This window comes from Humulus lupulus, chromosome 7 (genome assembly GCF_963169125.1).
Source record: "Humulus lupulus chromosome 7, drHumLupu1.1, whole genome shotgun sequence".
NCBI classification, from domain to species: domain Eukaryota; kingdom Viridiplantae; phylum Streptophyta; class Magnoliopsida; order Rosales; family Cannabaceae; genus Humulus; species Humulus lupulus.
In genome coordinates this window covers 95,936,257-95,957,356 of record NC_084799.1, presented here as the reverse complement: position 1 = coordinate 95,957,356, position 21,100 = coordinate 95,936,257, and the positions used below count along the sequence as shown (strand labels likewise).

The following is a 21,100-nucleotide window of genomic DNA, read 5'->3' as shown; positions in this document are numbered from 1 at the left end:
TAACTCTACAAAATAGAGTTATTTTACCATATTTTATATGTTAATTATTGCTTCATTCTTGAGTTTTTAATTGATTTGTTAAGTTTTTAAGTAATTTTGAATTTATTGGGCTTATTTTGATTTTATATATATATATTTTTTTTTTTTGTGTTTTTGTAGTTATTTTATTGTAAAATGTGGTAGTTAATTGTTTGAATTATTGTAGTTTAATTTTAGGTAAAAAAATGTTGTATTATTGAACTTAAATGGCACATATAAATTAAGTTATAATTAATATTTTCAAAGAATTAAGTTGATTTATTTTATAGTTGAAAATATTTTTTTTATGATTTATTTATGTTTATTTTGTAGGGAATTTATTGCATTTTTGTGCTTGAAAAAATAAGGAAAAGAAAGAAAAAAAATGGCAAAAGTGAAAACAAAGCCAGGCCCCTTTAGCTAGCCCAATCCGCACCCACCTGGCTCACCACCTTCCTGGGCCGCCTATTTCCTCTTCAGCCTAGCTGCCCTTTCAACCCTCTTGGGCCCGCCCACGCAAGGCCCACCCGAAGCAGATTCACGGCCCCAGCCCACCAGCATGCCTGCCCAGCTGAAGCCCCTTTGCCCAGCCGCCTAGCCCCTTGTACCAGGCCCACTCAGCCCACACCAGGCTAAACAAGGCCCACACGCCCAGCTACCAACCGCCACCACCAAGCCACCTTTCCTTGAGCCCATCAATGTACCTTTGTCCCCTATGTCTAAAATGTTATTTTTTTACCCAATTTTTCTACAACATTTTACCCAAAATCATCATCACTCCTACAATTTACCCCTACTTGCCATATTAGTATTAGTTTAATTAATCTAATCAATTTAATTAATTTAAATTTATTATTTTAATAATCTTATTTTGGCTATAAATAAGGGTTTTCAAGACCATTTTGAGGTGCTTAATTTTTTGTTACCATATTCTTTTCTACCATTCTCTCTTCTATTTTGGGGTTTTTCAAGAGCATTTTCAAGTATGTATTTTGTTTATTTTGTAATTTCTATTCTAGTTATGTGCTTCGAATTTTTTTCATAAGGTTATTAAGATCATGATGAAGCAAATTGTAACTAGATAATATTTATGTTGTGTTATATTATTTTATAATATAATGTTTTAGATTAAATAAATGTGACATAGAGTGTCACATATTGTAACATATAATAGAGAGTTACATTATTTGGATATATGTGAAATATCCAAACATGCAACATATTTGGTGTTACAAATTCATCACAAATTTGTAACTCCTAAATATCACCCATTATTGTGTAGATTTGTTGTTACACAATATTGAGATGAATTTCTTAAAGCCATATGAGAAATGGCTGATAGAGATGTGATTTTAACTCCCATATTGTGTATGGAAGTTACAAAATCAAGTGGGAATAAATTGGAACGTTTTGGAAAAAACTGAAAAAATGTGTTGCTGAAATTGACTGAGGGCCGTGGCGCCTGGAACTAGCGCCGCGGCCCTAATGGCTGACAGCTTCTATAATTTCAGTTTTTTATCCAACTTTGAACGATTCCAACAGCTAAGTAACTCCCAAATCTCTATTTTAATTCCATAAAACACTCAATTAATCATTGGTAACAGCCATGGGGTTGGTGGAATTTGAAATTCAAAGGGTGTCTCTAAACTCTATAAATAGGAGCCTAATGCTCACTTGTAAGACACCATTTTCTATCCACTAGAGCACTTGGCTAGAAACACCTTGAGGCTTGATTATTCCAGAAAGCATTTCCAAAATCTGTGAGAGATCCCTTAGTGCTTGAGTTAGGGGGAAATAAGCTTTTGGACAAAGGTTTTAAACCTTGTTCAAGTTGGTGATCCCCAATCCTCTTCACTTAGGTTGTGTAAGTGAGAGTTTGTTTGTGGTTTATGTTCTTCCTTTTATTCTATTGTTCATCTTCTTATTCTATTGTTTTATTTACTTGTATATTTTGTTTAAGAGTTGTAATCTCTTCATTTGGTCCAAACACTTTATTTTATTTGTAACTTTTGTTTTGAGTTGTATTTTACTATTCTCTTCTTCTTCATCATCTTCTTCATTTCCTTTGTTTTATTTGTATTTTCAGTTATAGAGTTGTAACACTTTATTTAATCAATCTTGTCCATTGTAATATTTTGCATAGAGTTGTAATATTATCTTACCATTTCCATTGAGGCAATATTATTTTTCCTAACATGTTGTATGTTGATTTCCCTTGTAATGCAACAAAGTTTATGAATTTTTCTTCTTCATATATGTCTTTCATCTTTAATATCTCATATTTTTTATTGTTAGACAATATGCACTTTGTTCTTCATTTTGCAAAACATAATATTTTTTGTGTAAGATGTGTCATTAAATTGTACACATCCAATGCTTAGAACAAAAATATTATGTTTCGCCTTATAAATAATGGTATTTGATTTTTTTTTTTGTTTCATTAGGTTGATTCACATTAAATACTTGGAAATTATACTTTTTGAAAAATGAAGAAAAATCATATCTTTTTATAAGTAATTTGTGCTTAAAATTATAAATCTATTTGGAAAATGATAGTTTGATTTATTTTAACTATCACTAAAACTTGGGAATCAATATACTAATAAGTATTATTAAACTTACATTTTGTGGATTCTAGTATCTTAATAATCTTTCCTTTTACCACTTTTTTTAAAAATCATTATTGGTTTACTTTCATTCTCTTAAATAGCTTTATTTTAAATCTTCTATTTTATATTCATGACTTTAAATCTCATCAATCTTTGGAGCTAGGTTAGAATTTATTAGTTTTGGTTTAAAATAGTTTTCTTTTTTTTATTTTAGACAACTCCTTTTGATTTTAGACAACTCCTTTGGGTTCGATCTCGTGCTTACACGAACATTATACTTCATATACGATTCATGCGCTTGCGAGTTATAAATTTTTAAAACATACCCGTTTTGGGTCCATCAGAACCCTTACACAAAACATATTATATATAAGAGTTTATACATTTTTGGACTCTGTATTTTGTCTCATTACTTGTTTCGATCCTGTGTTTTGACAAATTATATTTTGGATCATATATTTTGTAAAATGGTTCAAATAGAACCATAAACCTGATTTTGGTCAAAGTTTTGTTATCTGAAATCACAAATAATTCACCAAACTAACAATTCAGAACAAAAATAAAATCATTTTGCTTAAAAAATGTGTTGTTATATTCAATTTTTTCTTTATCAAAATTGAGTTTAGGGTTCTATTTGAACCATTTTACAAAATATAGGGTCCAAAAATGAGTTTTTTTTTTAAAAACACATGGTCCAAATATGTAATCAGAAAAAACACAAGGTCCAAAAAAGTGTAAACCCTATATATGATTTACTTTTTATAAAGAATTTTGAACATTTTGAATACATACATGCTCCAAAGGCTAATTTTAAAAAATAAAAGTTCAAAACAGATAATCAGCTAATATAGAGTGTTCAAATAATTGATCTATCTATTTATATTTTTAACCTTTTGACAAAATATGAAATGTAAAAGTTAATTTTCAAAAATAAAAAGTAATTGGCCAAAATAATTATTGCACAAAACATAAATTTCTTTATACATAATTTAGACTTTTAATAAAAAATAATATAAAAAGTATAATAATAATAAATATATGAATAATATTAGGCGTACAACAAACTATTTAAATTTTATTTTTGACATTTTAATTATTTATTATACAATAAATACAATAAAAAATTAGAAAGACTTTAAAATATAGACCATTTTAAAATTTTTAAGGACCTGATTGGTATACAATCACGATCCTATTTTATGAATTTGGAAACAAAAAACCAGTGGGCCCAACAAAAATACATGATTGGTTCAGTGATTTCAAAAATTATTTTCAAATTTGAATCAAAAAATTAGACCAAAAATTGAAAACAATAATATTACGTTTTCATTTTATCCAATCCTAAAATCCAAAAAACCCAAAGTTTGACTTTTTTTAAAAGAATGCATTAAATTTGACTTAAATATTTAATAATATATTTCAATTACTTATTTCATTAGAAATGCTATTTGGATGTGTATATGTGTTTATTATAAATCTTAAAAATTTAAAAATTTAAGGATTTTTTTGTACTTACATTCAAGTAATTTTATAATTATGTATTAATTATAAAATAATATATTTGATTATAAATTAAAAAGATAAAAAAAATATATTTAGAGTTTAATGGGTAGATAACCTAAATATTAAAAAATATAAAAATATTATTGATAATTAAAAGTAAAAATTTGAACAAAATAACATAAATATATATATATATATAAAATATTATTGTATGTAAATGATATAAAAAAATTTAATTTGATAAATTAAAATTTAATATCATGCAATATTTTTTTATAATTATTAAATTAATTTTTAAATTTAATTGAACTAATTATATATTCTTATTGATATATTTTCAGATTTTCTCCTCATCATAGATCTAAAAAATTGAATTCACACTGTTGGATGAATCATATGTTTAGAAATATATTTTCAGTATTCAAATTTTTATTTGAGAATAACAGTTTTTAAAACTACTGTTTTTGTTTTTCAGGACCAACCAATCAACCCTAAAAGATTTTACCTATGGCTGTTCCGGAGTGCTCTTTCCTATTCTATTTTACGAACTCATCGATCTTCATTGAATCAAACCACAAAGGAGTTTGAACTTTTTCTTTGCTATATTCATGGCGGCTCAATGTCGTTTCTTATAAGAAATCCCACCCAGTTCTCACTCTTCCTCAGCCGTTTTCCGCCCTCTCAACCCATCTCGTCGTTCCCAGATGACCACCTTCGCCGATGCTCCTCCACCAAGCTATGCTCTGTCGACAATGGACACAGAACGAGACCACAAAGACGACGCCGTCGAGGACAAGTCGAGTTTCCTTGTGGTAGCTCTCTGTCCCTGCTTGGTCTGTTTCATTCTTCTCGTTTTTATAATTTTTATCGTTCTTATCGTCAAATTCCATTTCCTTTGCCACACCCCGCTTCATTCTCTACTCTACAAGAAAAAATGTTGATACCCATTTGGAAAATCTCATATAGGAGACCTTTTCCGATGGTTTATAGTAGTTTAAGGGAGAATTTGGTCGATTTTGATTATAGCTACAGGGGATTTTCTAATGTTTGTGGTAGTGAAGCTGGGGATGATTCTCGGGCTGATGTTGAGCATTTTGATGATGGTGATGAGATGGATGAGAATGAGGACGTTTTGGTTGAATCGGGTGCGGATCCTAAGGAAGTTGATTGTGTCTGCAAGGTGATCGACGAATTGTTTGAACTAGATCGGAATATGGAAGCGGTTCTTGATGAGCGTGGGGTTTGTTTGTCACATGATTTGGTTGTAGATGTGTTGGAACGGTTTAAACATGCCCGGAAGCCGGCGTTTAGATTCTTTTCCTGGGCTGGGTGCAAGCCAGAATTTGCCCATGATTCGAGGACTTATAATGCAATGATGAATATACTGGGGAAGACTAGACAGTTTGAGACTATGGTGTCTATGCTGGAAGAAATGGGAGGGAAAGGATTGTTAACAATGGAGACTTTTATGATTGCCATTAAGGCTTTTGCCTCTGCTAAGGAGAGGAAAAAGGCGGTTGGGATGTTCGAGTTGATGAAGAAGTACAAGTTTAAAGTTGGAGTGAACACTATTAATTGCTTGCTTGATACACTCGGAAGAGCCAAGCTTGGAAAAGAAGCACAGGCACTTTTTGAGAAATTGAAAGGGAGGTTTACTCCAAATTTACATACTTATACCGTACTGCTTAATGGATGGTGCAGGCTGAAGAATTTAATAGAGGCCGGAAGGTTGTGGAATGCGATGATTGATCTGGGTTTTAAGCCTGATATTGTTGCTCATAATGTCATGCTAGAGGGGCTGTTGAGAAGTAGGAAGAGGTCTGATGCAATCAAGTTGTTTGAGGTCATGAAGGCCAAGGGCCCTAGGCCTAACGTGAGGAGCTATACAATTTTGATTCGGGAATTTAGCAAGCAAGGAAAGATGAGGGAAGCAGTTGCATATTTTGATGATTTGATTGAATCTGAAAGCCAGCCTGATACTGCTGTCTACACATGCTTGATTACAGGATTTGGAAATCTGAAAAATATGGACATGGTCTATGAATTGTTGAAAGAGATGAAGGAGAAAGGTTGCACACCTGATGGAAGATTCTACAATGCCTTGATCAAATTGATGACCAGCCGGAAAATGCCCGATGATGCAGTGGGGGTATACAAGAGAATGGTACAGAGTGGTATTAAACCATCAATTCACACTTATAACATGATTATGAAGTCTTATTTTATAACAAGAAATTTCGAAATGGGTCAATCTGTGTGGGATGAGATGATTCAAAAGGGGTTTTGCCCTGATTGTAATTCCTATACTGTTTTCATTGGAGGGTTTATAAGACAGGGAAGATCTGGAGAGGCATGTAAATATTTGGAAGAAATGTTAGAAAAAGGAATGAAAGCTCCTCAGCTCGATTACAACAAGTTTGCGGCCGATTTCTCAAGAGCAGGGAAGCCTGACATACTTGAAGAATTGGCTCAGAAAATGAAGTTCGCAGGCAAGTTTGAAGTTTCAAATGTGCTTGCAAGGTGGGCTGAGATGATGAGGAAAAGGGTTAAGAGAAGAGATCCTATTAAAGTTGGTAGCAAGTGTATCTAAGTTATTTGTCCGAAGCTAATGATTTTTCTCGTTGTAAGCAGATGAGCAGTAGTTTGAAAGCAGATTTGTATACTTTAGAACTTGTGAAATGTAAACCATTGCCAATTTTTTCAATTAGTATTTCAAATTTGTTCCAATATTTTGTTGATAAGTTGTTTTTTTAAACTAATTAATGAACTACAAGATTCTCATCAATCTTTACAACAACAAAGTTGGTACTTTTGAGTCTGAATCAGTAAGTGCTTGTATTTCTTACCTGTGAAATTGGCCAACGGTCATATTTACAGTATACGACATTTTTTGAATGAAATAAATATAATAAACGGCACAGTACGAATATCTTAAACAAACACACATAAATTTTATAGTGGTTCAGTCCTATTCTGACGAACAGTAATAACCTAATCCACTTAGTTTTTAGTATTGAATCATTCGACAATTACACTGATCAACAAAAGTATTCGCTCGTTTCTAATTTTCTTAGAATTTCTCTCCAAATGTTCTTCAGATCTCCAAAATTCCAGAAAAAACCATCCTTTGAAATGAAGCCCTAGGTCCTTTATTTATAGTACCTAGGGGCTATTACATGATCAGTAATACTGGGATCATAGTTTGGTACACGATTATCAAGTAGTGGAGATATGTGTCCACCTCTCAATGATTATGAGAATGTGAGTTTCTCGTTGTTTCTCTAGATCGTGGTAGATAATGCATGGTTGAAACCTCTGGGGAAATGTTAAATCTTGGTTGGTCTATGAGACCTAGGTGCTAGGCCGGATGACCCTTCAAAGCTTGGGTACTAGGCCTGGTGACCCTCTAGGTGCTAGACCTGTTAATCCTCTGGGTGCTAGACCTGTGATCTTCTGGGTGCTGGACCTATTTGATCTTAGTTTGAACGAGTGCGAGTATTTCTTAGTGAAGTGTACTTGGGAGTTTAGGTCGACCACCCTATGGAGGATAAGGTAGGCCGACCAGCCAGGTGGTTGTTGAGCATGACAGGCCGACAACCCCTGGGGTAGGGGTCAGGTCGACCACCGCTAGGGCCTCTTGGGCCTGCTTAGGCCGACCACCCCTAGGGGTAGGAGTCAGGCCGACCACCCCTAGGGGCTAGGGCCAGACCGAACACCCCTACGGGGTCTTGGCCTGACCGACTACCCTATAGGTCCTGGACCTATCTTTTTTTTCGTCGGTCTTTTCTCAATACTTCGTCGTTTTTCCCTGATTTGTGATGGCACGTGTCGCTTTCTCATTCGCCACGTCATCCTCGTATTTTTTAGGGATAACATTTGCCTCCCAAGTTTATTGTAATGTATTAAACATTACGGTAAACTTGATCCTGGCTCGAGAAACATACTGTAGCAGTACTTTAACAACCAAGTCCCTCGGGATATTACGTAGTACTTTTTTAACTATCGATAATTTGCTCGGCATGAATTTTTCAAGGATAATTAGTAATTCCTAAAAATAATTAGGTTTTCAAGGAAAATTAATTTCTTGAAAATTCAGTATATTTTTCAAGGAAATCTGAAGTCCTAAAAATATAATATATTTTTGAAAGAGTTTTGACGTCCTCAAAATATAATATATTTTTGAATGATATTAATTCCTAAAAATACAAAATATTTTTCAAGAAATTTTAATTCATAAAAATATAAGATATTTTTAAAGGAATTTGAATTCTTAAAAATATAGATATTTTTCAAGGAAATTTGAATTCCTAAAAATATCTTGTCAGCTTGAGAGGTTATAAATAGGGCCTTACTGGTCATTCTCTTGTTCTGTGCGCCTCACCCATAGGAGTCTTCAAGCCTGATTTCTTCAATTCTTAATCAAACTCATATCTTTGATAAGTACTTTCTCCTAATCCTTACACCATTTAATTTAAATGTGTTTAGATTTAAAGGAAATACTTTGAATCTTTAAGGAATTTTGTCTGAATCTTCTTGTTTTGTTTTATTTTGATCCAAAATAATTGACTTATTTGAATCAAGTTACGATTTCTTTGTGAAATTCCTTAGCCTGGGTGATTTCCAGGGTTACAAACCCTAGCACATGCGACTTCAGGGATGTAAAACCCTAGGCCGACCACCTCTTTGAGATCCATTAGCCTACGATTTCTAGAGTTTCAAACCCTAGCATAGGCAATTTCCAGGGATGTCTATTCCCTTATGGGTCGACCACCCCTAGGGCTTCATTATGGGTCGAGCACCTCCAGGGCTTCTCTCCTTATGCGATTTCCAAGTCTAGGATTAGGGTTAGGGCCGACCACCCCAAGAGTTTCCATCCTGGGCCGAGTACCTCCAGAGCTTCCCTTTCCTTGCCTTATGCGATTTCTAGGTCTAGGATTAGGGTTAGGGCCGACCACCCCTAGAGTTTCCATCCTGGGCCGAGTACCTCCAGGGCTTCCCTTTCCTTGCCTTATGTGATTTCTAGGTCTAGGATTAGGGTTAGGGCCGACCACCGCTAGAGTTTCCATCATGGGCCGAGCAGTGCTTACCTCATGGGCCAACCACCACACCCCTGGACAACTTCTAGGGATCCAGGGTGGTCGGCCCAAGCATAAGCCGACTACCTGAGACCCTAAAAATAATTTTTTCTCTTCTCAACTGACCTCTTTGGGGTCTTCCTTGTACTGAACAAATGATTTTTATTGGAGACTTGAACTTTAGTCCTCTGGAATTTTTATGAGGTTTGCATCCCTGGGGTGGTCGGCCTAAGGTGGTAGGCTGACCACTTATGCCCCATCTTTCATGCATTGTAATCTTATGGATACAGGGTGGTCGGCCTAGGTTTAGTCTCACTGGGTCGACCCTCTATATAGACTTTTTCTCCTGATTTGTTCATTTTTGCTCCTTAGTTCATGGATATGCCCCCAGCTATTGGCTTCAGTATGTTCACTTACTAACTTTACTCTTTATTTTTCTTCTGTTGCAAATGTCCAGCTCCTCTTCACCAGACAAGTCAGTAAGCGAGCGTACTCCCCAGGAGTTCTTGGAAAGGGTGAAAAGGTTTCTCCCTCGCTCCGCTTTATATGTGTTCAGTGAGGAAGACTTCTTGAAAAGGTATAACCCAATGGCGAGAGTAAAACAGACAACTCGACAACCTTTCGAAGATGATCCTCATATTGTCAGGCACATCACTTAGGGCTCTTCGCCGGGCTCTTCTCAGATCTCTTCTCAACACAGTACGCCCCGCGACTCTCAAGGCACATCTCAGCGAAGTCATTCTTCTCAGCGGAATATGTCCAGTCAGCGAGACTCATTGCAATGCCATTTGCATTGTGATACTAGTCAGGTTCCCCATCACTCTTCTTCTCAGCAAGAACATACTGAGTGTTCTCATCGCCATGCTACTCATCCTCAGGAGCGTTCTATTCATAGGCTCCAGCCCAAGGTGGTTCGCCCTCCTTCCAAGAGTAAGACATTCTCGCCAGCTATGCAGCAGAAGAAGAGACGGCAAAATAAATTCCATTCATCACATTCTGGGGCCACCTTGGCCAGTGAGATCATATGCAAACTGGTTGAGAAGGCCTCGCCCTGCTAATTATGAGGTTGTGTGGTTCAAAGGGGCTGCCTTTGACATGATTGAAGAGAAGGTAAAGAACTTAAGGAAGACCTTTGACCTCTTTGGCGTGTCTATTACTATCCCTGGTCCAGACGACAGAGCTAAGGACTGTTGGGGTTTTATGCCCTAATTAAAAACCAAATTCTTTGTAATCTAATTTTATTATCAATAAAAGAATAAGAAATCATTTTTTGACTTGGTCAATCACTTTGCTCACATGTTTTATTTTCATGATTATTTGTTTCATATAAACTTCTATTAAATCATGAACATATAACTAATCATATTTATAGTGACGTAATCACAGTGGAATATAAATATGATTATATGTTCAAAATAAGTTAGTCCTAAGATTAGTCAGTGCACGGGATTTACACTGACTTGCCAATCTACGATATGATCTACTTACACATTATGGTGTTATGTTATTTCCAGAACATTAGCAAAGTAGATAAGATCAGATGTATTTGTTACATCGGACAGGACCGATATTGACAGTTGATAAGATATGTAAACATACTGTTATTATCTATTCTAGTCATATCATATAGTTGACCATATGTCAATTCAATCTCAATTCTAAGTGGTTAGTATTCTAACTGATTGTATTATTTGAGTTCTTTGACTTGTTCGTGACCAGCTTGCCCTACGGACTAGCCCATACCTACATCTTGGGAACTTGGTAGTATAATTGAGTGGGAGTGTTAATCATAGATATGAACATCTATAGCTTTTGATGAAGAAATGAAACGATGGTTTCCTATTAGTTTAATTCAAGGTGTTAAATGATAGACATCTCATTTTAGTAATTAAATTAGTTTACTGAAATATCATTTACAAGGAACTAAGTGTTTTAAGGATAAAATACAATGAGGGGTAAAACGGTATTTTAGTCCTATCTCATTGTAGACCGTCCATAGAGGATTGAATGACAATTATGGTTGTAACAATGGATAATTAATAGCGTATCTATATTTTTTATAGAGCGTTCTATGAATTCAAGAGTGTAATTCCGAGTTTATAGTGGAGTCACGAGGAATTAATAAATTAGTAAATTATTTGTTAGATTTATGATAACTTATTGGAGCTTGATTTCATAGGCCCATGGTCCCCATTGTACCTTGGATAAAATCATCTAGATAGTCTCAATTAATTGATTTAATTATCAATTAGAATTATCAAAGTTGAACATGTCAATTTTGGATAGTTTCACAGAGTTATGTATTTTTTAGAAGAAAAGAGAAATTATGGCAGATTTATTAATTAAGATAAATTGATATCTAAATTAATAAATAAGTTTAAATCAAGGTTGAAATTATAAATAATTAATTTGATAAATAATTTAAATGATTATTTAATTAATCAAATAAATAGAAAATAATACAGGCATTGATTTTAAGTCCAATGTGCTTATAATCAAATTGGAAATTTCACGGGCCTAAAGCCCATGATAATTTCGACCTAAGGCTTCAAATTGGCTATTATTTTATTGATTGTTTAATAAAATCAAATGGTCTAATTGAGTCTATAAAATGAGTGCTTAGAGAGAAGTCAAAATATAAGTTTAATCATTGGTTTTCTGATAGTTTTAGATTCTCTCTAAACACAAGTCCTTTTCTAAGCCTCTTTGTTATTTTCTCTTCTTCTCTTTGTATCTATATCATGTGTTGAGAATTTCCCACTCTAGTCTAGGTGATTCTAAGGATACTTTGGAAGACTGTGAAGAAAATAGAAGATCGGTTCAGTTTCCTGATAATACTCTGTGACAGAAAGGATACAAGGGTTAGAGAAACTGAATGAATGACTCATTCATTTCGCTGCGTATACTGTAAGTATTCTTATCATTGTTCCTTCTTGAATTCAATTTTAGAAACATGTTCTAGGTTATCTCATATTAATTTGTTTAATTTTAGATCTACATGAAAATAAATAAAGATACTGTATAAGTTTTTCCTCACAACTGGTATCAGAGCCTTTGGTAATCTTTATTTTCATGCATGAACATGTTTAAAATTAGATTATTTGATGTGTTTGAATAATTGGATGATTTTTCATGTTTTTATGAAGCATATTGATTTTATGTGATTATTAGCAATTTTTAGGTTATTTTGTTGTGTTTTCTATGCTATTAATTTTTATATATGCTTTATTTTGTGTAAAACATATTAAAAATTAATTAGAAAATGATTTTGGTTTGAAAATTGCTCAAATTTTTTTTAGAAAAATTGGTCTGGCTGCCCATGCACGCACACGCCCAGCCACCTGCCACACGATGAATAATACCAGTGGTACTGTTCATTTATTTTTTTTTTATTAAAGAAATAAAAAATGTTAAAATTAATTATTTATAATCAAAGCCAAAAATATCAGATTTGTTTTTGTATTTAAAATAAGATATTTTTGTTAGTTGAGATTTAAATAATGAGACATTTTCGACAAATATTCAAATTCAAATTTAAAAATAGACTAACAATTTAATTTTAAATATTTTAATATATTAAAATATTAGAATTAAGATATCAGATATTTAAGATATTGTCTTTTAAATTCTTGGTATTTTTATTAAATCTTTATTTGAAAATATAAATATCTATTTATTATATAGCTTTTAATATTTAAATTATTTGAAATTTGAATATTGTTAAATATATATTTTTATGGATATTTAAATTTGATTAACTGTTTTTAGATATTTTATGATTGTTATAACTATTAATATTTTTTTATTTTTTTAATGGTTAAAATATTAGTTATAATTGTAACAACACAAGATATTTTAGAAAAACAGTTAAGATAATTATTTTAAAATTTAAATTTTGAAAAATATCATTTTTTTCAGCCAATTAATAAAATATTTTTTTAATAAATGGAATTTAAATTAACTTTGGTTAATTGTTGATAAATCCTATTTAAATTAAATTAATATTTTTTTTTCAAATTAACCTAAACCAAGTTGATTGTTGATAAATGAAATTTAAATTAACTATTGTTAAGTGATGATAAATTTAATTTAAATTGGCTTATTTTTGTAAAAATTTAATTAATTTGAATTTTTTTTATAAATTCTAGATAATTAATTGTGGTATTTTTGCAAATGAAATAAATTATGGTATTTTTGCATAAATTCATAGAATTGCTCATATAGTAACATGATTAGGCCCATCTAATTATAACATGTCTGTTTGCACTATATGTGGTATTTTTGCAATTGGGCTTAGATGCATATAGTGGCCCATAGGTTTGTTAGATATATGGATTTTTGCCAAATAAAAGATTCATAAAATGATAGGTTTTATTTGGGCCCATTAGAAAATGTAAAGTTTAAATTCCTCTCTCGGGAGTGATTCCACTTGTGAAGGCCCATTTGCTTTGCATGACTATAGTGGGCCTAATCAATTAATAGCAATGTTGACCCAGATTTTGGTCAACTGACACGGAGTCGGAATATGCTTGATGTGAATGAATATGTTAAGAAGAATCAAATGACCAAAAGTAATAAGAAAACGATATTTTATAGTGGTTCGGCCCCAAGATTTGGTAATGACCTACGTCCACTTAGACTGTTATTGATATAAGAATCAGAGGAGTGGTCAAAGAACAAGGGTTCAATGAGTTTCACTAACCTCTGAAGAACAATACAATATTCCAAGGAGAATTACTCTAATCTTCAATAATTCCCAAGCCCAAAAGTCCCTTCCTTGAGCTCTCTTTTTCTATTTATAGGCTCAAGGGGGATTACATAAGATCGTTACAGATATTCTCTCCTGAATAATTGGATACTCAGTAGATTGTGTGAGTTAAATTCGGGATTTACAAAGATCTTCGCAGTAATGTTACATTACATGCGGAACCATCGACCGGACTGGTCGCACGTAAGACTGGGCTGCTTACTGCTTCTAATACGTCTTCTGGTCGATGCACTAGCAGAGTTCCTCCAGATGTCAGCCACGTATCCAGGGATCAGTTTCCACATCATCAATGCCAATTTTTTGGATAACATTTGCCCCCCAAGTTTATTTATTACGAGCAATAAATAAACTTTTGAGCGAACGACCCTTTGGTAACCCCGCCTTACGTGTCAGAACTCTTCGTGTGTTCTTGGAAAAAGCAACCTACTCCTGTCTAATCATGAATTTTCGGTTCCCCAGTAATATTTCGGCGGCCATTCCTCTTCCCCATATTTCGAAAAAGGGAAACTGATGATTACACCTTTCTAATGCCACAGACAAACTTATATAACATCTTCGAAATCTTCCTTTTCATTTTACGCACGCCACTACTCTTTCCAGAAACCCTAAAACCAGAGCTCTCGTCTTCTCCCAGAAACCGTCCTTCTGCACCTTCCAAGTTCATCTTGAAAGCACCTCGACTTCCGAAGACTCTCTACCCTTCTCGACAATCTTTTTTCTGGTAAGTCTTCGAATTTTTATGTTTCGTATCTTTGCAATGCATGCTTCTGTATGTCGACTGTTTGAGTTCATTTGTTTCTGGTTTGAGATGCTTGTGGGTAAAAAGATTTACGAGTTAGTTTGATAGTTAGGATCGTACTTTTAGGACGTAAAATCGAAGTAAAAATTCGATCTTTAGGCTAGTTGGAAAATAGGTTTTTCCTGCCCTAAGGGGAGTTGAAAAAGATTTTTTGAAAAACTTTTTACTTTCACCCTTTGATCCGTTTTCAAACTGTTCGTGTGGAAAAATTTAGCTTTTTGTTAGAATGCTGTTGTATAAAAGTTTGGCTTTTATACTCGAACAACGTTATTCTAAAAAGCCTGTAAAAATTCTCCATCTTCACCTCCCCATTCTTCTGTTTGCAGACATTGATGCCAGATTTGTGGGGAGGTGAACGACCCATCGACGACGACCTTCTCGCCCAGCTGCTCGAAGGCGAAGAACAACCGGCCGCCCGAATCCACGAGATTCCTTTTTCTCGATCCTCATCCAGACCTCGTCCTTCTCCTCCTCAAATGGCTCGTTCCAAATCCGTAGGCAAGAAAAGACCTGACTTCGATGATAGTCCAAACCTTCCTGCTCAGCCTGATTCGCAGGCTTGGGTTCCCTCGACCAGCGGTCGAAACAATCCTGTTCCTGATGCTAATATCCAAATTAGAGCCCGCCCTCGCCATCAGAATCTGCCTGATGTCGAGTGGTATATTTCCCCGACTAGCGTAGTGACCCTTCGGATGGTTGCTAACTATTTCAGGAAGTATCCCCTCACAGGGGTTTCAATCAAAATTCCTGCCGCAGACGAAAGAGCTAACCTCCCCGGAGGTATATACAGCGCCTGGTCTCGGTATCACATAGAGGCGGGGGCTTTCCTCCCTCTACATCCTTTTTACCAGGGGGTGGCTAATTATTTCGATGTCGCCCCCTTCCAAATTACTCCAAATGGATATAGAATGCTGGCCGCACTCTATATCCTGTACAAACTTAAAAAATGGCCAGAACCTACTCCCCACGAGGTCAATTATCTTTTCGACCTTAAATCCAACCCGCAACAATATGGGACGGGTTTCTTCCACCTCTATCACCAGGAGACAAACCGGACGTTCCTGAGTGACACTACGCACATTTCTAACGTGGGGCAGTACAGTAAGGAGTACTTCCTTACTCCGGACATAACCAGCAACAACCTGGCTTTCACCCGAGGAGGTAAGTACCGTCTTTGACTGGTCGATACTTTTAATCAAGGAGTTTCCTTTCATTTTTCTCAAACTGTACTTTGTCTTTCAGGCCCATGGTTACGTTCGACCCCAACACCAGACATGGTGTTGAGGTCCAATAGGCTGGCCAGGATGACAGACGCAGAAAAAAGCGTCAAGTCCCTGGTTACTGATGAAAACCTGAGGCTGTCTGGCCTCCTGGCTCCTCGCCATGAAACAAGAGGGTCCGTGGTAGCTGATGCCACTGCTGAGGGGGTTCCCGAGCAGCAACCTCCTGCATCCCCTCCTCGAAGGAGGCCGACGGGGGTTACAATCAGGGAGCCCACGGGAAATCCTTCCGCAGAAAGGCCTTCTGCTCCCCAAGGCAAGGGAAAACAAAAGGCCAAAGACGAGGCCATTGCTACTCTTGAGGGCAAAGTAAAGCAGCTGGAGCTTGACAACTCCAAGAATCTGGAAAGATATAAGAGGACGACGCTCCGGTGTTTTTACAATTTCTGGAAACACAATCAGGGTACCGACTTCAGCTATCTTTCAGAAGATGTCAGGACTGCTGAGTTGGCTCGCTGCACCGCTCAACTGGCTGAAGAGGAGGCAAGAGCCAGGGTCCCTGCTTCCCCAAGCATTGCTGGCGTAGAGGAAGAAGGAGTTGCTGAGGATGCTGCCAACCAGAATGCTGATAAAGACCCTCCTGATCCCAATGCCTCTTGAGCTTTTTTAATATTTTTTCTTTCTTTTGATTATACGACCCACGGGTCGTGATGTAAAGACAATTCCTTTTTTGAATTTGCTGCATGGGCAGCAAACCTTTTCTTTTATTTGAACAGTTACATCCAAGCAGCGATGCTTGCGGTGTAAGAGATTACATCATGATGCTATAACATTTTCATTTATTATAACATTTGTTCGTATGACCGAACTTAGCATAGTACTTTGGCTTGATTTAACAAAATATAAAATTTGAAAAATACTCTAAGTACCTTAGCATGCTTTCACTCATTTTGTTCATGTGTTTACATACCTCATGGTATGCTTTGCCATCGATGTGCCTTATATGCCCCCCAAGTGATCGAGGAGCTTTAGGTCCTTGGTCACTTGCCTTGACCACGACCTGTTCGAACATTTCTGCTCGGGAGAAAAAGTAATACTTATAATACAGCAAAACAACACACGTAATGAACAAATACTTGTAAATATAAATTCACAAAGGTTGGCAAGAATGACTGGCTGCGCACAGTCCCTTATAATCTCGTATTAATAATGGACTAAACATGTCTTTATGAGTGATTCTAAAATATAATCTTACATATACGAGCGATTAGCCATACAGCGTGGCTAACCCTCTTTGCTAAACTTGTAAAAAGTAAAATTTAATACAAGCCAGTCCTTTAAAAAGGACTGTTCACTGATAATACTTGCGCAGGTGTTCTCCATTCCAATAACGTGGAACGAGATCTCCATTTAAGCGTGCAAGTTTGTAGGTGCCCAGATGAAGGACTTATTCAATCTGGTAAGGTCCTTCCCAATTAGGTCCAAGTACTACAGCAGTGGGGTCGCGGGTGTTTAAGAAAACTCGTCGTAGCACCAAATCTCCGACGTTGAATTTTCTTTCTTTAACTTTGGAGTTAAAGTACCGGGCGACTTTTTGCTGGTACACAGCAACTCGGAGTTGGGCTTTCTCCCGTATCTCATTAATCGAGTATAGGGATTCCATCATTAGTTGGCTGTTCTGGTCTTGGTTGTATGTTAATCGTCGATGTGAGGGGGGATCTTATTCGACAGACAACATCACCTCATATCCGTAGGCTAAGGAAAATGGGGTATGTCCTGTCGCTGTTCGGTGAGACGTTCTATACGACCAGAGGACTTCAGGCAGCTGCTCTGGCCACGCCCCCTTAGCTTCTTCAAGTCTCTTCTTCAGGGTATCTTTAAGAGTTTTATTCACGGCTTCGACCTGCCCATTTGCTTGGGGGTGTGCAACTGAAGAAAAGCTTTTGATAACTCCATGTCTTTCGCAGAAATCGGTGAATAAGTCGCTGTCAAATTGGGTTCCGTTGTCTAAAACTATCTTTCTAGGCAAGCCATATCGACAGACAATGTTCTTGATAACAAAGTCAAGAACTTTCTTGGTCGTGATGGTAGCGAGCGGTTCAGCTTCGGCCCATTTGGTGAAGTAATCAACTGCTACGACTGCGTACTTTACTCCGCTCTTCCCTGTAGGTAGGGATCCAATCAAATCTATCCCCCATACTGCAAAAGGCCACGGACTTTGCATCTGTTTTAATTCGTTCGGAGCTGCTCGTGGAATCTTGGAGAACCTTTGACATTTATCGCATCTTCGTACAAACTCCACCGAATCCTTGTTCATAGTTGGCCAGAAGTAGCCTTGCCTTAGAATCTTCTTTGCCAAACTCTGCCCCCCAGCGTGATCCCCGCAGAAGCCTTCATGCACCTCTTTCATGAGTTCCTTAGCTTTTTCCGGTGTAACGCATCTGAGTAGTGGCAAGGAATATCCTCTTCGGTACATAACACCATCGACCAGTATGTACCTAGCAGCTCGCCTTTGTAGAGTTCTGGCTTTGCTTCTATCCGTTGGTAGCGTACCGTTTGTCAGATACTCCAAATAAGGTGCCATCCATGTATCCTCCATTCAAATCTCCATACTGGATTCGAACGCTTGTATGCTTGGCTTACTCAGTCTTTCCAATGGCACAATGTTCAAAGTGTCAGCATCCTTCGCGCTCGCGAGTTTGGCTAAGGCATCTGCGTTTGAATTCTGATCCCGCGGAATTTGCTGAAGGGTGTACTCCGTGAATTGGGCTAGCAAGTCTTTTGTTTTATTCAAGTAGGCCACCATTTTTAAGCCTCGTGCTTGATATTCTCCTAGAACTTGATTCACCACCAGCTGTGAATCACTGTAAATATCAAGCGTCTTTATGCTCATATCTTTTGCCATCCTCAATCCAGCGAGGAGTGCTTCGTATTCGGCTTCATTATTTGACGTGGTGAAGTCGAACCTAATAGCGCAGTGAAATCGATGCCCTTTCGGCGTTATCAATATCACTCCTGCTCCTGCGTGGGATTCGTTAGACGATCCGTCCGTGAATAATTTCCACGAAGGGGCTTTCTCTTGAGGCTCAGGCGCACTAGGCTGTTTGCACTGCTCGCTGTCTGGGAGTTCGGTGAACTCTGCAATAAGGTCGGCCAAAACTTGTCCCTTGACTGCTGCTCGCGGTGAATAAGTTATATCGAACTGCCCCAGTTCGACTGCCCATTTTAATAATCGTCCAGCCGCTTCTAGTTTTTGGAGGACTTGTCGAAGGGGCTGGTCGGTTAGAACTGTAATAGGATGGGCTTGAAAGTAGGGGCGCAACTTTCTAGAGGCCAGGATTAGGCAATATGCTAGCCTCTCGATTGGTGGATATCTCAATTCTGCCCCGATCAGTCTCTTGCTGACATAATAGACTGCCTTTTGTACGCCTTTTTCCTCTCGCACTAGTACTGCACTAGCAGCAACTTTAGTAATCGCCAGGTAAATAAACAAAGTTTCTCCTTCGATCGGCTTTGATAAGATGGGAGGTTGTGCCATATGGGCTTTCAAGGCTTGGAATGCTTGCTCGCAGTCTCCTGTCCATTCAAACTTCTTATTTCCCCTAAGTAGATTGAAAAAAGGGACGCACTTGTCTGTTGATTTCGAAATAAATCTACTTAGGGCTGCGATTCTCCCGGTTAAACTTTACATCTTTGATCCTTTCTGGCGACTTCATATCGATCATGGCTTTTATCTTGTCGGGGTTGGCCTCGATTCCTCTTGAATTTACAATAAACCCCAAAAACTTCCCTGATCCAACTCCGAAGGAACATTTAAGGGGATTTAACTTCATTTGGTATTTGTTCAATACATCAAAACACTTTTGTAAATCCCTTACATGTCCTTCCCCTTTTTTAGACTTTACCAGCATGTCGTCCACATATACCTCCATGTTTACTGCGATCAGCTCCTTAAACATGTGGTTGACTAGCCGTTGGTAAGTCGCACCTGCGTTTTTCAATCCGAAGGGCATTACTTTGTAACAGTATAAACCCGTATCGGTTCAAAAGCTGGTGTGATTCTCGTCGGGGGGATGCATGCTAATCTGGTTGTAGCCCGAATACGCATCCATGAACGAGAGGATTTCATGCTCTGCAGTTGCATCGACCAGCTGGTCGATTCTTGGGAGTGGGAAGCAGTCCTTTGGGCAGGCTTTATTAAGGTCTGTAAAATCCACGCAGGTTCGCCATTTGCCGTTTGGCTTGGGAACCAGCACTGGATTGGAGACCCATGATGGATAAAATGCCACCCTGATGAACCCATTCTCCTTTAACCTTTCAACTTCCTCTTTTAAGGCTCTCGATCTATCCTTATCGAGTAGCCTTCTCTTTTGTTACACGGGTGAAAAGGTCTTGTCTATATTCAGGACATGGCTGATGACTGCAGGATCTATCGCAGCCATGTCTTTGTGCGACCAGGCGAAAACCTCCTGGTTCTTTCACAAAAATTCCACCAGTCCGTGCTTCGTGGTAGGTTCTAAGTTTTTCCCAACCTTCACGACTCTGGTCGGGTCTTTTTCGTCAAGTTGGACCTCCTCAAGGTCCTCGATGGGTCCAACGTTTTCCTCAAAATCCCCAAAGCGAGGATCTAAGTCTCTATCCTCACTTTAGGCAACACCCTATTTGGTGACTTCATCACCGGATTGGGCTTGTGTATCAAATGTCATCTGCAACCTATCGGAGGTAGTGCTCTTCAGCGTTCCATTCTTCGCCTTTGTGATTGAGGTGTTGTAGCACTCCCTGGCTTCTCTCTGGTTCCCCAACACGCATCCTACCCCCGCGTCTGTTGGGAACTTCATGGCCAAGTGCCACATAGAGATGACGGCCCGTAGATCAACCAGTATAGGCCTCCCAATGACGGCATTGTACGCTGAAGGACAATCGACCACTACAATAGTGGCGAGTAATGTCCTTGTTGCAGGCGCTATACCCGTCGTCACTGGTAATTTGATCAATCCGGCGGGGGCGAGTCCTTCTCCAGAGAAGCCGTATATCGTTTGGTTGCAGGGCTCCAAGTCCTTAACGGACAATTTCATGCGTTCCAGTGTTGACTTATACAGGATATTGAC

At 37.1% G+C, this 21,100-nt stretch overlaps 1 protein-coding gene across 1 annotated transcript; it reads left to right on the top strand.

Moving 5' to 3' along the window:
• Positions 1 to 4,598: 4,598 nt before the first annotated feature.
• Positions 4,599 to 6,857, top strand: LOC133788473 (pentatricopeptide repeat-containing protein At3g62470, mitochondrial-like). The gene has a single exon (XM_062225965.1). The coding sequence runs from the start codon at positions 4,750 to 4,752 to the stop codon at positions 6,718 to 6,720; it is 1,971 nt and encodes a 656-aa protein (XP_062081949.1). The 5' UTR covers positions 4,599 to 4,749; the 3' UTR covers positions 6,721 to 6,857.
• Positions 6,858 to 21,100: the final 14,243 nt, after the last annotated feature.